Source organism: Barbus barbus, assembly GCF_936440315.1.
Source record: "Barbus barbus genome assembly, chromosome: 40".
NCBI lineage: Eukaryota > Metazoa > Chordata > Actinopteri > Cypriniformes > Cyprinidae > Barbus > Barbus barbus.
Genome location: NC_136718.1, coordinates 9,278,226 through 9,292,243, shown reverse-complemented (window position 1 = coordinate 9,292,243; position 14,018 = coordinate 9,278,226). Strand labels below are relative to the sequence as shown.

The 14,018-nt window shown below is 36.1% G+C and overlaps 1 protein-coding gene across 2 annotated transcripts in view; it reads right to left on the bottom strand.

Moving 5' to 3' along the window:
* Nucleotides 1-14,018, bottom strand: part of LOC306859775 (laminin subunit alpha-5-like) — a 67,873-nt gene that overhangs the window by 15,985 nt on the left and 37,870 nt on the right. Inside the window, exons 23-42 of one of the 2 annotated variants that reach the window (XM_079401023.1) lie at nucleotides 12,985-13,123; nucleotides 11,516-11,658; nucleotides 11,327-11,430; nucleotides 11,081-11,258; nucleotides 9,892-10,055; nucleotides 9,358-9,466; nucleotides 9,169-9,266; nucleotides 8,543-8,735; nucleotides 8,231-8,357; nucleotides 8,007-8,146; nucleotides 7,809-7,924; nucleotides 6,758-6,969; nucleotides 5,927-6,128; nucleotides 4,247-4,391; nucleotides 4,003-4,143; nucleotides 2,231-2,392; nucleotides 1,723-1,827; nucleotides 1,560-1,643; nucleotides 1,232-1,462; nucleotides 68-181 (exon numbers count right to left, since the gene is read on the bottom strand). In XM_079401023.1, the coding sequence (XP_079257149.1) occupies nucleotides 68-181; nucleotides 1,232-1,462; nucleotides 1,560-1,643; nucleotides 1,723-1,827; nucleotides 2,231-2,392; nucleotides 4,003-4,143; nucleotides 4,247-4,391; nucleotides 5,927-6,128; nucleotides 6,758-6,969; nucleotides 7,809-7,924; nucleotides 8,007-8,146; nucleotides 8,231-8,357; nucleotides 8,543-8,735; nucleotides 9,169-9,266; nucleotides 9,358-9,466; nucleotides 9,892-10,055; nucleotides 11,081-11,258; nucleotides 11,327-11,430; nucleotides 11,516-11,658; nucleotides 12,985-13,123 (2,907 nt within the window). The remainder of the gene's footprint in view (nucleotides 1-67; nucleotides 182-1,231; nucleotides 1,463-1,559; nucleotides 1,644-1,722; nucleotides 1,828-2,230; nucleotides 2,393-4,002; nucleotides 4,144-4,246; nucleotides 4,392-5,926; nucleotides 6,129-6,757; nucleotides 6,970-7,808; nucleotides 7,925-8,006; nucleotides 8,147-8,230; nucleotides 8,358-8,542; nucleotides 8,736-9,168; nucleotides 9,267-9,357; nucleotides 9,467-9,891; nucleotides 10,056-11,080; nucleotides 11,259-11,326; nucleotides 11,431-11,515; nucleotides 11,659-12,984; nucleotides 13,124-14,018) is intronic. The other variant, XM_079401024.1, reaches the window with a different exon arrangement.

The following is a 14,018-nucleotide window of genomic DNA, read 5'->3' as shown; positions in this document are numbered from 1 at the left end:
TAGCAATATATTGCCCATGTTTTAGTCTGTTATGTGATTTATATATGACTTAGTGAGATGGACTCACCACACATATGCCAGAGCCATCCAGACACTCATCAGAGTGACCGTTACAGTTACAAGGGACACACTTCCCGAGGAACAGCCCTTTAGTGTCTCTGTAGTAGCCTGGAGCACATTTCTGAGTGAAGGAGATGAAGGAATGAACATTTTAACAATAGCAGAACCCCTTTTGAACAATTCCACAATATTCTTTTAATAATGACTTGTTTGCCATTAATCTGTATTTCTGATTGGATGGGTAATAAAATGTAATAAATAAAAAATACCAAATAAAAAAATTGTATGAGAATTGCAAGCATTCATATGCAATTTCCAAAATGTAATTTATAGCACAATTTGCCACACACTGTACTTTTTTTTTAAAAACAATAAAAGCACTTCTTGAGAGAAAGAAGTTAGGTAAATAGCTATTTAAGAATGTAATATGTAACAGAAGCATGTTAAATGTAGCTAGTTTTGTCTAGTAACATCTTTTTATAATTTAGAATTGTATAAAAATAAATATAATTGTATAAAAACACAATTAAAATATAAAATAAAAACTACATAACATCTAAAATGAGTATTTTAATTGTGTTAAAACCTTGTATTGAATATTTATAAAATAAATAATATAAAATTAAATACTATAAAATACGAAAGTTTTTTTGAAGGTTTGACTGATTTTTTGTTGATAAATAAATAAATAATTTGGCAGCACTTCAGTATAGGGACCAATTCTCACTATTAACTAGTTGCTTATTAGCATGCATTTTACTAGAATATTGGCTGTTTATTAGTACTTATGAAGGACGTATTTTGCATGACCATATTCTACATGCTTAATCCTACCCAATACCTAAATTTAACAACTACCTTACTAACTATTAATAAGCAGTAATTAGGAGTTTATGGAGTCGTAGTTAATAGTTAGTTAATAGTGAGAACAGGACCTTAATATAAAAGTGTGACCAATAACCTTTTGTGTTTAAACCAGTAATGTTCAAACTCCTACAATACAGCAGCAGTACAGAACTTTTCCAGCAACTATATTTTATTCCAAGTTTAATAAGCAGGCAAATTGGTTTCTTTATTAAAATTCACACACAACCTTTAAAGTAAAGGGGCATTAAATGATAGTATAGAAAATCTATTGCATAAAATCATTGTTCTTGTTAAAGCACACTACCTGACAGGAGTCTCCTAGATAGTTTCCCGGGCAGAGACAAATTTCCACATTGTTTGCATGGCGACCAGAGGGCAGGTTGTCGGCCCCCTCCAGCACAGCAGCACGCAGCGACACAGACTGGGCAGACTGAGAGTGCAGCGCTCTGATCTGCAGGGACTCCAGCGCCACCAACACCATCATCAGCTCCTCACGGGACACAGAGTTCCCTGTCTGAGCGTGCCTGAAACTCTCCTGCAATGAGAAAGAGGAAACTTGAATTACAACAACTGTGCATTTGCAGAATTATCTTGTAAAGACTTTTTTTAGAGTTTGGCACTAAGTTCTTCACCTCCACCAGGTGAACGATGCCCTCATGAGGGTCTTCAGGAGAGGAATACTCTCTTTCCATGTACACCAGAGTCATCTGATTCCCCTGCACACAAAGACTTTCAGTGAGGCCTCAAGTAAAATCTCCTGGTATTTTGACAGAAGGAGACTCTTTGCTCTAGTACCTTGAGTATAACATCAGGCCGTGTGGTCTCAACTATCAGAAAAGCATCACCTCTCATGGTCTGCGTATGCAAGCGGTAGCGCAGATAGCCTCCGTAGGATGACACCTACATGTACACATAGAAAAGAAAACACAAAATCAGCTTAAGACAAGATTTCTCAAGCAACAAAAGACTGCACTAAGCCTGCGTTTAATCTGACGCTCATCAACAACATTTAGCACCAGCCTAAACAAGGTGTGCATGAGTTATCAGACTGTTTGTCTGACCCTCATGTTTCCTGTAGCGTTAATGTGAGTTATCTGATGGAGATTCAGTTCAGCTGTCCGTCTGGCCCCTTACTGTCTGACCGCCGGCTAACCCATAAGCTCGATGAAAACATATGTCACAGCAGCTGCCATGTTGTCATAATAAGACTCATATAGGATATAAAGTCTAGGTGTAGAAGATCAGAGCTCAGAAATGCTATTCACGATTCTGGTTGAGTGACATGTTTGAAATTGTGGCTCACTTTATCGCCGAGGTAAGCGTGAGGAGCATGCCAGTGGAGGTCCTGCGTGACGTCGGGTACGTCACTCAGATCAGCCTCCACCAGATCTTGATCGAGATACGTGGACACGGGAACTTCCTGTCTGTCACTTCTCAATAGCACCCAGCCAGCCATGTCCATGATCTGTAGGGGTGGCCAGATCAAAGCAGAGACATCAGTTAAATGTTACAGCAGTCAGTTATTAAACTGAATTAATTTTCACAGACATCCAGTACACAAAAGTTCACTGAAAACAATGATAACGTGCAGTTCAAGCAAGTCAGATGTTGATTTTGTAACTGCTCTGACTGATTCAATAAATTCGTTCAGTGAAAGATTTGTAATATGAGGGTCTTATTAATGATACATTAAATGTCATTAATTACTCACCCTTATGTTGCTTCAAACCTGTAAGACCTTCGTTCATCTTCCAAACACAAATTAAGATATTTTTGATGAAATGCGAAAGCTTTCGGACCTTGCATAGACAGCAACAGAACTACTACGTTCAAAGCCCAGAAACATAGTAAGGACATCGTTAAAATAGTTCATGTGACATCAGTGGTTCAACTGTAATATTATGAAAACTTTTCATATGAATACTTTTCATGTGACTTTTTTAACAATGTCCTTACTATGTTTCTGGGCTTTGAATGTGGTAGTTCTGTTGCTGTCTATGCAAGGTCCGAAAGCTCTCGGATTTCATCAAAAATATCTTAATTTGTGTTTGGAAGATTAACGAATGTCTTATAGGTTTGGAACAACATGAGGGCGAGTAATTAATGACAGAATTTAAATTTTTGGGTGAACTATCCCTTTATGAGAACCAACACATAAGGGTCATCAGTGTGCAATTCAGACTACACTGGTCATGCTGTATGCCTGTTTTTGTGTGTAACCTGTGACAACTCAACAAAAAGATGGTAAATTATGATTAATATGATATTGTACTGTGACTGGATATTCAATTCCACACTGGAAGTAGCATGATAGAAATATAAAAAAGTTGACAAATCTTTACATGTATATTTTTGTAACTGGTACATTGCTACAAACTGCAAATATTTTATGGACAGATAAGAATAGTTAAGCTCAATATCTCACTTTCTGTCATATATAAGTGTATGACAGAAAGTGAACATATGTGTTCAAAAGTTTAGGTGGAATAAGATGTTTTTTTTATTTTTTTATTAATGCTTTTATTCAATAAGAATCCATTAAATTAATCAAAAGTGGCAGTTAGACATTTATAATTTTGCAAAAGATTTCTGATGAAATTTTGAAATTTCTATTCATCAAAGAAACTTGTGTGTGTTTGTGTGTGTGTGTGGGGGGGGGGGGGGGTATCACAGTCTCCACAAAATAATGAATCAGTCTAACAGTTTTTAACATTGATAATAAGAAATGTTTCTCAGGCAGCAAATCAGCTAATTAGAATGATTTCTGAAGGATCATGAGATACTGAAGACAGGAGTTATAATGATGAAAATTCAGCTTTGCATCACAGGAATAAATCACATTTTAAAATATATTAATATAGAAAATTGTTTTAGATTGTAATAATATTTCATAATATTACTGTTTTACTGTATTTTTTATCAAATAAATACAGCTTGAGAATAAAAGACTTCTTTCAAAAACATAAAAAAATCTTACCATCCCCAAACTCTTAAATGGTAATGTATATGCGCATATATAATGGTGAATGATTTCTTTCTTTATTAAACAACATCTCTTTATTTCCAGTAGAGTACCTCACTCCTCCGTTTGTCAGCGCTGTGGCAGCGGTCAGTGGCTCCAAAGCAGAAGCACTTGGTGCAGCCTTTAGCATTAGTGGGGTCCAAATGGAACGTCCCCAGTTTGCACTGGTCACAGCGAGAGCCTTCCACATTTTCCTGAGAGAGAGCAGATACATTATTGATATAACAGATAAGGGGGATTCCTGAATGTTATATTATAGCATCACTGTAATATTCACATATAATATGAGAGGGGCACCTTGCATAAGCAGCGTCCGGTGATAGAGTTACAGACATCTTTCTCAGTTCCTGCCTCGCTGCAGCCACATGGTCTGCAGTTGGGGTATCCATAAAAACCTGGGGCACACCTGTCACACTGACGGCCAACAATGTTGTTCCTACACCTGAGGAGGGAGTAATGTGCTTTAGCATGATGCAAATAACACAAAGTATGTATATGTATTGTAGCAGTGTTCCTATCATGCCTGGACAAAACCAGCAAGCTCTCATGTGAAAGAGGGAATGTGGTAAAAAGAAATGTGACAATGTTCTGTGACCCAAAATATGGGCATTATACTCTACCAAACCCAGTCCAAAAACAACTCTTTTCGCTTTGGCCTAATGCATTCTTTCCAACTATACCTAAGCAAACTGCCATAGTTATTGTTCATTTATCCAGTTATAGTTAAAGAACGTGACCTCAATGGATGATGCATGAACAGTTATAATTTATGACATCCTCTCTAAGTGCAGAGATGCTGGAGAGATTGTGCAGCTCACAGTCACAGCAGCTTAAATCCCGCCTCTCTGTGGATTTTAAACAATGCCTAATGAGGGGACGGTGCGGCCAATAGACTGAAATAAAATCTCCTAAAAATAAATACCTCTGGAATTCCTGAACTTCGTCCTTATATAGACAGTATTGTTATAACCAGAGACAGCGGTTAATAATATCAGTCCTTCAGGCAGCGCTTCACAGAAAAAATATTGGCTCAGGCGTAAAAGGTCAGTTGTAAACACTCCATTAACTCCATTCCAATCTAAACGACTTGACTTCAAACAGCAGACACGTTTAGTCTCACAAATTTCAAGAATTTAACAGCATAATCCACCCCACAATCAAAAGAACAAAATAACAAATTACAATGCTTCTACTTTCCATTAGACCATTATTTTTATATATATATAAAAAAGGTTACATACTAAAATGACTAAAACTAAAACACATAAATATAGATTAAGGCTAAAAAGAAATACAGATAATGAAGCTAAGTCAAATATATTGTTTTTATTTATTTCTGTGGAATAGGACCATGTATAATGTATTGTATTTATATTACTAAATACTACAGTAGTATATAAAAATAGTAGAATAACACTGGTAGAGAATTAATGATGAAGAAATAATATAGGTATTAGCAGGAAAGGTGCAGTTGGGAAGGAAAACAGATGTCAGAAGAACTGTCACAGGAGTGAGGTGTAAGGTCGCATATATTATATCCTTGAGGCATCATTGAAAAAAAAAAAAAAAAAAAAAAAAATTCTTGATGGTTCTTAAATAGTCACTGATGGGCTGAACAGGCAAAAGGCTTCATGTTGTTCATACAAAATATTATTTATTCTTTTTTTCCTATTTATTGATGGGCAGAAAATGCTTCATATTATTCATACAATATATATTCTGAATATATTCAGATTCTTAGAAAGTTGGCCCCATGAGCCATTGCATTATATTAGGGATGCACGATATTGGATGTTTGCAGATATCCGATATGCCAATTCGGATATGACATATCGGCATAATTTTTCATATAGGACTGATACCGATATTTACATTTAAAGCCATTATCGGCAGATTCCGATATCAGTCAGATAATATTGTGCATCCCTAATATATATATGCACAATATATATATATGCTTGTCCTGCTGTACTATACCTGCACTGGCCGTCGTGTGTGTCACAGCCGATTTCCAGTGAGGCAACTCCAGGCCTGGAGCAGTTGCACATCTCACACCCCACCAGAGGATGACAGCCAAACGTCTGGGGTTCACAGGTGACACAGTCCGGCTGCAGGGTCCGTGGAGGACAGACGCACTCCCCCGTCACAGGCTCACACAGACGAGTACCACAGTTACATGCTAGAGAAAAAAGCAAACAATATCAGTCATCCATCAATCCATCGTTCCACCAAGTGATTGGTACGGAGGTAATAGCACATGTATTCGTACCGAAAATTGTTCAGGAAATTCAGACAATAAATGCCATTTTGGCGCTCTTTAAGGTGGCGCGACAGATCGCAGTATATCCGCAGTTCAAATGGCGGTGCGTAGCGTGAGTGAGTGCAATCAATATCATCCCTTCATCTTTACTACTAGTTTTAACGTAAAGTAAACATGAATGAACATCTCACTCCTCACGTAATCTCTCAATTAGTGTTTCAACTGCATAAACACATCATTAAAACAGCTTGTAAACAAAATGTCCTTTAGCATTTTATTTACCTCAGGCAAGTCATCAGTGTCTCCAGCTCGTTATTTGCTACAGAAATGAAGTCTAGTGAAGAGCATTTTACGAAATATTAGACTATACTCATTATACTTTATTTTACTTGTTAGTGAATTAAAAATAATAAAAAAAAAGCAATTTATGTTTAGTTTTTTCCTCCTGCTGTACCGAAACCATACCGAACTGTGACATAAAAACCGAGGTACGTACCGAACCGTCATGTTTGTGTACTGTTACACCCCTAGTGGTTGGTGTTACTCACGTCTACAGTTGGGGAAGCCGTAGTATCCTGTGGCACACTGGGAACAGTCTCGGCCAATCACATTGGGTCTGCACTTGCACTGTCCTCCGAAGGTCTCACAGGTGTCGCTCTCAGCGCCCACCTCATGACAGCCGCAGGGCACAGCGCCGTTATTGAAGAACGCAGACAGAGACATGGCAGAATTACGACAGAACGGAGACGCTGTGGATGGGCTGAAAGGAGAGAGGGAATGTTAAGATGGATGGCACTTAAATAATGTTATATCAGGATGCGTTTATGAACGATACACGCACATATTATCAGACGTATTAGAGATTTTTTAAATTGATTGGAATCAGCCATTATTGCACATTTAATTGTGTGTAATTTCCATTTTTCCATTTAAGGTTTTTATTAATTAATTCATTTACTTATTTAAAAACAATCACTTAAAACTACACTTTAAAAGTATAACACTTAAATGTGAATTTTGCAAATCTCAAATTAAATATCATACCATACATTACAAAATAATTGTATAAATTTTTATACTATTATAGTATTTATAAATAATTTATAATAGCATTTATTTTTATATTTTCGGTTTCATTTTAGTTTGTTTTGTTTAATTTTCTTTGTGCTTTTGTTATTTTCATTATTATTCTTTTTTAAATATTTCAACCAAACTTTAATTCAGTTTAATTTTAGTTTTAGTACTTCAACTAGTAGCCAAGGAAACATTTATAATTTTCGTTTGAAGTTTTTTAAACCTAAGCTTTTCATCTCATATGTATATTTTATATCAGCTTTATTTCAATTACCGAAAACAATTTGTAATAGTTTTACTTAAGTAAAAATAATTTAATAAATTAAAATAATGGTGTGTATGTGTTTTTAGTGTTTTATTTTTATTTATTTTTATATTTATTTAGACACAATTGTATTGAATTTTAACATCTGAAATGTATTTACTTATTTATGGCCTATTTTAGGCTTTAACGTGATTATAATTATCACCCAGAATTTTTATATTGTGCAGACCTACATGTTTAAAAATGTATACGCATCATACTTTATGTAAAAGCTGTTTTGTCCACAGTTGCTGATGAAGTTGTAGGATTTGTCCAGTGGCTCCTCAGACAAAAAGCTGGGGCTATAAGTGCTCTCTGGCACCACCAGCACATAGTCCTGGAAAACAAAACAGAGAAATAGAAGTGTCATTGTTATTGTCCATTCATATTACCTTCAGTAAAACGCCAATGACACTCACCAGCCACAGTGTCTTTCTGTCTGGAACACGCAGGGTCAGGATGACCTCATAGTCCGTCACATCCAGGATAATCTGGTTCTCTGACATAACAACACTACGACAACCATAACCATGGGGACAAAAGGATGCGTTGACGTGGCCTGAAATAAAAAAGCATTTTCATTGATAAAAAAAGAAGAAGTTGTTGATAAGTGAGTCTGTTTTAATCTACTGTATTTGCTCACCCTGCCATATGCGTCCTCCGTTGATGTGGACTTGGACGTTGTAAGTTGGGTGCAGGGGCTGATGGTAATGCAGGATGAACACATAACGGCCCAGAGCATGTACACGTGTTGAAAACATTACAGCATTCTGGGAAAGGAAGCAGACAAACAAACATCAGAAGTGTGCTTTTTTTATTAGCATTTAAATATCAGAAAGAGACAAACTACAAGACAGGAGCAACAGATGGATAAATGGAGGGGAAAATTTTCTTTTAAAGGTAGAAACAGTAAGACATGAAAGACAGCAATGAGATTGTAATGGCCCTGATGTACCTGATTAGGATCCAGAAGCAAGTGTTCACTGTTATCAGCAGAGGTTGGTGGTCTGGAAGTCATTGGTCTGTCTGCATAAAGGCTGGGACCGGGGGCTGAAGCCATAGTCGAATCCAGCACAGAAGAAGCCTGACCCTCTTTTAAGACCAGAGACTGAGGAGGATTCTGGAAACGAGACGGGATGCAGGATCCGCTGGACAACAGAGAATATAAAACATGAATAGGATAAACCCGATTGTGATAAATAACACACAAATATTCTTCACTTTGATACTTAAAATAGTAAAAAATCATGTAAATGTCTTGTGATCGATCATGTGTACTTATAACTGTAAATATGCAGGATCATCAAATGTCATAATTTAAAAATGTCTGAAAAATAACTGAATGTGATATCCAGAAAAGTCAAGGCAGTGAAAGAATTGTGTTTAGGTAAAATGTTAGTTAGAAAAACTGAAAATAAAATAAAATGAGTAGAAATGGTTAGAAAAATTGAAGACCTAACAATAAAAACTAAAAATGATAATAATACTAATAAATCTACAAAACAAGTGTTTGTGTGTGTAATGGCACATTATGCAGCAAACAAGACTTTGTTCAAGATTTTTGTTGTATGTGTTAGTCACCTGTCTGGAGAGAAGTGCCCATGTGTGTTGATGCAGTGAACTCTGGGCTTTAGGTACTCCATGGTGAACTGAGCGCGAGGGATGAGAAACACTTTGTGCTGGAAGGGAAATCAGACACACACTTGTAAATGGCGTGTTTACAGTGGACACAAATAGCTTTTAGGGCAGATTCAAGCAGAAAAAACTCACAAAGAAAAAACTGCTTCTGTCTGTGGTAAGTAGGATATCAGCCTCTGTGGAGAGAGTGAAGACTGCCACACGCTTCTTGTCATCTACAGACACTGCACGACACAGGAAACTACACACATACACAGAGACACACACACACACACACACACACACAAATTGATCAGCAAACGCATAGAACAACAAAGAAAATGCTTTTTAAGGAATAAAATTGATGAATATGGCAAAATAGCTCATTTAAACCACATTGTGATTGACTCATTTTAATGTACATGCAAAGTGCCTAACCAATCATAAACAATGTCACATACAAGTCTTAAAGGTACAGTATCAAAAACAGCATGTTTAATTCTATCAGTCAGAGAGAGAGTGGAAAATGTAAACTAAATATGACTATTCTGATGCAAAAAACCTTGATCAACAGCAGAAATAAAGATTAATGTAAAAACCAAAAGTACATATTATGACCCCTTCAGGTTGAGTGTGAATACCTGAAACAAAAGAAAAGACAAATGTTGCAATGCCACACAAACACACCTGTATTTGCAGTGGAGCAGGGTTATTTGCTCTTGATGAGTGCTTTCACCCGGTGAATTAACAGACACATTGAAAGTTTGAGGGAACTGGTCTTCACTGGCGTACTCGACCACCAACACATACTCTCCAGGAACAGGAACACGACCACGCAGCTGAACGTTCATCTGAACACACAAATAGGATTTTATTTGTATAAGTTTGATATGGACTCTGCAAGATTTTCAATATATTTTTATATACTAGGGGTGGGAATCTTCAGGCACTTCACGGCCCGATTCCAAAACGATTCTTGATCTACAATTTTTTCCCCAATTAACTCTTCTGCTGTGCAAATACATCTTTACAACTTTACATTTTAACCAAAATTGCAGTTTCTATGCTTTTTGTTTATAGTTGGAATCTCTGTATGTCAGTACAGTCATCTTAAAAACGGGTGTGAATCTTCACTGGTGATTCAATTCAATTATGGTCATCATTATCAACTCAATATTACGATGTCACATTCTCAGTTTTCAATATTACTGCACATGGCTACATTTTCATATAAATTTCAAAGCAAATTTATTTTGTGCAAAATTTACTTTATTTTTTCATTATATAAGCAGGCAAATTTTTTTAAAAATGACTTATTTAAAATAAGTGTCCTTTCAGTATCCGAACATTTACAGACAATAGTTATGTTTTTTTCTTTTTTTCCCTCGGCATTATTGCTGTTTAATTATTACTGATGAGATCATAGACAGTGGCAGCTTTAACAGGCTGCATTCAGACTAATGCACAGATCTATTTCGTTACATCAGATGTTTTGTCCTGCGCTCTGAAAACATAACTGACTGTGTGTAGCCTACATCAATTTCATATAAAAGTATTCGAAAATGCAATGCATTTAACTGCAGCCGCAATCAAGCTTCAGGACAAATAAACACAAAGCACACGTGAAAGTCTGTCAGTGCGCGAGTTTCGTGCATCTAATAGTACTGCATTCCAAACGGAATAAATGAAAGCATATCTAAAATAAAACACAACGGGTGGAAGCACACACTGTCAAGCAATGCGCACGCGTCTCACAGCGCAAATTCTGTGCAATGAAGTCTGCCGCGGGTTGCATTTCTTTCAAAAAAGGAAAAAAGTGAACTTATTTTCACTATCTAAATTTGCAAACATTGTTTCAACGTGTACACATGCTTACATCATTGCCGCTGCAGATGGCCATGCTGGGATGGCGGGGAGTGATCTTTTCAGTGTGGCAGGGTTTGGGCAGGTGATTATCAGACCTGCAGTTGGCATCATTGCTGGAGATGGATGGGAACTCATCCAGAGACAGATACTTGTACTGCAGACAGCTGAACACACCAAAAGACAGATTACTTCAGGCACAGTGAATATAACAGTTATACACATGACATAAAACACAAAAAGTTCCTGTACTACTGACTTTTGACTAGCATCCTGTGTGTTGCTGTATGAACAGGGTTCAGTCACTTGAAGTTGCAGGATAGGAGCCTCATAATATGCACTAGGCAACAGCACCAGGTAGTCCTGCAGAGCGAAAGAGACAGAGAGTGTGTTTAGGATTTGTTTATGCAGGAATAATGTTGAAAGCATCTTTAAGAGGGGGTCCTACCAGTAAAATACCCTCTGCCTCAATAATCACAGTCCAAGTTCCTGGGTTCAAGACAAATGGCTCCACAAAACTGTTCTGAGGCACGTTCACAAATGTAGGTTCTGAAGTGGGTGCAAAGACGATCTGCTTGGACTGCTCAGAGCCTGCAAAGAGAAGGATGGAAACCTGTTTTATGAGAGTGAAGTCACAGCATTTGATGAATCAATAAAACTGCGAAGTTGCATAATTATTGATTATTAAACATTATCAACATATCCATTGTTGTATTAAAAGAATAGTTCATTTAAAATTAAGAGCTGTCATCATTTATTCTTAAGGACTTTCTTTTTTTATGTGAAACACAAAAGGAGAAGTTTAGCAGAATGTCCAAGCTGCACTTTTCCATACAATAACAGTTAAATGAGATCCTATCAAAACTCAAAAATATTAAAAATAAAAGAACTTTGAACTGCTTCTATATGATTAGATGTTATATACCTATTACATCAGCCACGCCAAACAACAGTGTCTTTATATAAACAGATGTTGGAAGTAATAGTTTAAAAGTCAAAGAAAAGCCATCTTTTCAAAAAGTCAAATTTGATACATTATGCTTTTTTTATTATTATTATTATTTCAATGTGTAAATAACTTAACTTGACATTTTGTAAATTAATACCAAAACAAGAGGAAAGGGGAATTATTATCTGTAGCATATCAAGACATAAAACAGCTTTTGGAGTAAAGGAGTACATTTATGGAGTAATTTATCAATAGAATTTAAAAAAAAAAAAAAAAAAAAAAATCAGCTATGAAAAAGCATTTTATGTTGTGCAATAGTTTATTTCGGGTTTACACAATTGGTAAAGTAAAATACAATTCATATGTCTCGATGATAAAGTCAATGAAATTGTTGCCCTTTGCTCTACGTCTTTTTACATGTACAAGAACCAATGGAGTAACCAATATAGGCCATATAGACCAGTCTGTTAAATCTCTCCTTTGGGTTCACTGAAAGAATGAATGTCTTGCAGATCGAACCATCAGACGTACCTCTTCTGCTGTTCTGATAGGCTGTGATTTTACCGTTCGACACGGCCAACCTCGTGTTAACATATCTGAGGATGAAGCGCGTGAGATACACGTCTGCTTCACGCACGTGCACCATCATTTTAACTGTACTCTGAGATGAAGGTCAAGGAAGACAAGGAGAAGAGGAGAGAGAGGGAAAGAGGAGGGGAGGGTGTACAGCACATAACACAGTCTGTGTTAAAGACCTGAACTGTGGCTTTCTGATCAAGGTGGGTGTGATCATGTGATAAATCTGAGATGCAGGTTGCGGTGAGAGTGTGTCTTGGACATGGGGAGAAGAGGGAGGGTTTGTGAAAAAAGAAAGAAGTCACCAGCTCAGAGAGCAAAGGATTTAAGTGAGGAAGGTAGAAAGATAGAGAAAAGTAGATCATTAAAACAGAGGGTGCTCAAAAACTTACAATTCCCACACAGGAAGTGTCTGCCATCCTCGATCACAGAGACCCGCCCCCTCACGTCCATGCCCCCGCGGTTCACATAGTGCAAGACCACATGAAACAGGTCTGGAGAGCCAACCACCACCTCAACCAGAACCCGAGGCTAGAGAGCAAAAGAACGGCCCACAACAGACAAACACAGACAGAAAGAGAGACAAATGCAAAGCTGTTGCTCAAAACCACCACCAACCAGCACTACAGCCCAACACAGTAGCCAATGTACGCAAGCAGCACCAATCCAAAGCCGTGATCAAAGCCCTCAGCCAAGCCAAAGACACAGAGCATTTCAATCACACAACGCAATGCTACATCTCAGTCTAATTTTACACCCAGGCATCAGCTTGAACATCTTGAATATCTACAAAATGATGATAATGATAACAACATTTTGAAATAAATTTAACTTTAAAATAGGTTATATTTATTCACAGTTCTATTATAATTAATATTATTATTTTCATAGTATCTTCAACATTAAACAGCATTCATAACCTATTTTACTTCTGTAATGTAACATATTTCTGAGTGAAAAAGGATCCAACAAGAAAAAAACTTTACAAGTTAAATTAATACACAAATTGCTATAACACATAATATGTAATAATAATTGTTATTATAAGTGTTGTAATAGATTTGATATAGATTTATTATTATTCTAAATATTAACAATATTAATAAGAATTACAATTATTGTTTTTTTTATAATTTTATTATCAGTATTATATATAATACATTATCAGAGTGTTATTATTATTATAGCAATTTGTTATTTTTATTATTATTAACCATTCAATAATGTTGTTGTTTTTTAGATTTTTCATTAGTATTATTATTAATAATATCAACATAAGTATAATAATTGTTGTTGTTGTAGTTTTTATTATTAATATTATAGTATAATTATTATTATTATAACAATTTGTTATTGTTATTATTATTATTCTACATTATAATTTTTTAATAGTAGTAATAATAAAAATAATTATTATTATTGTTGA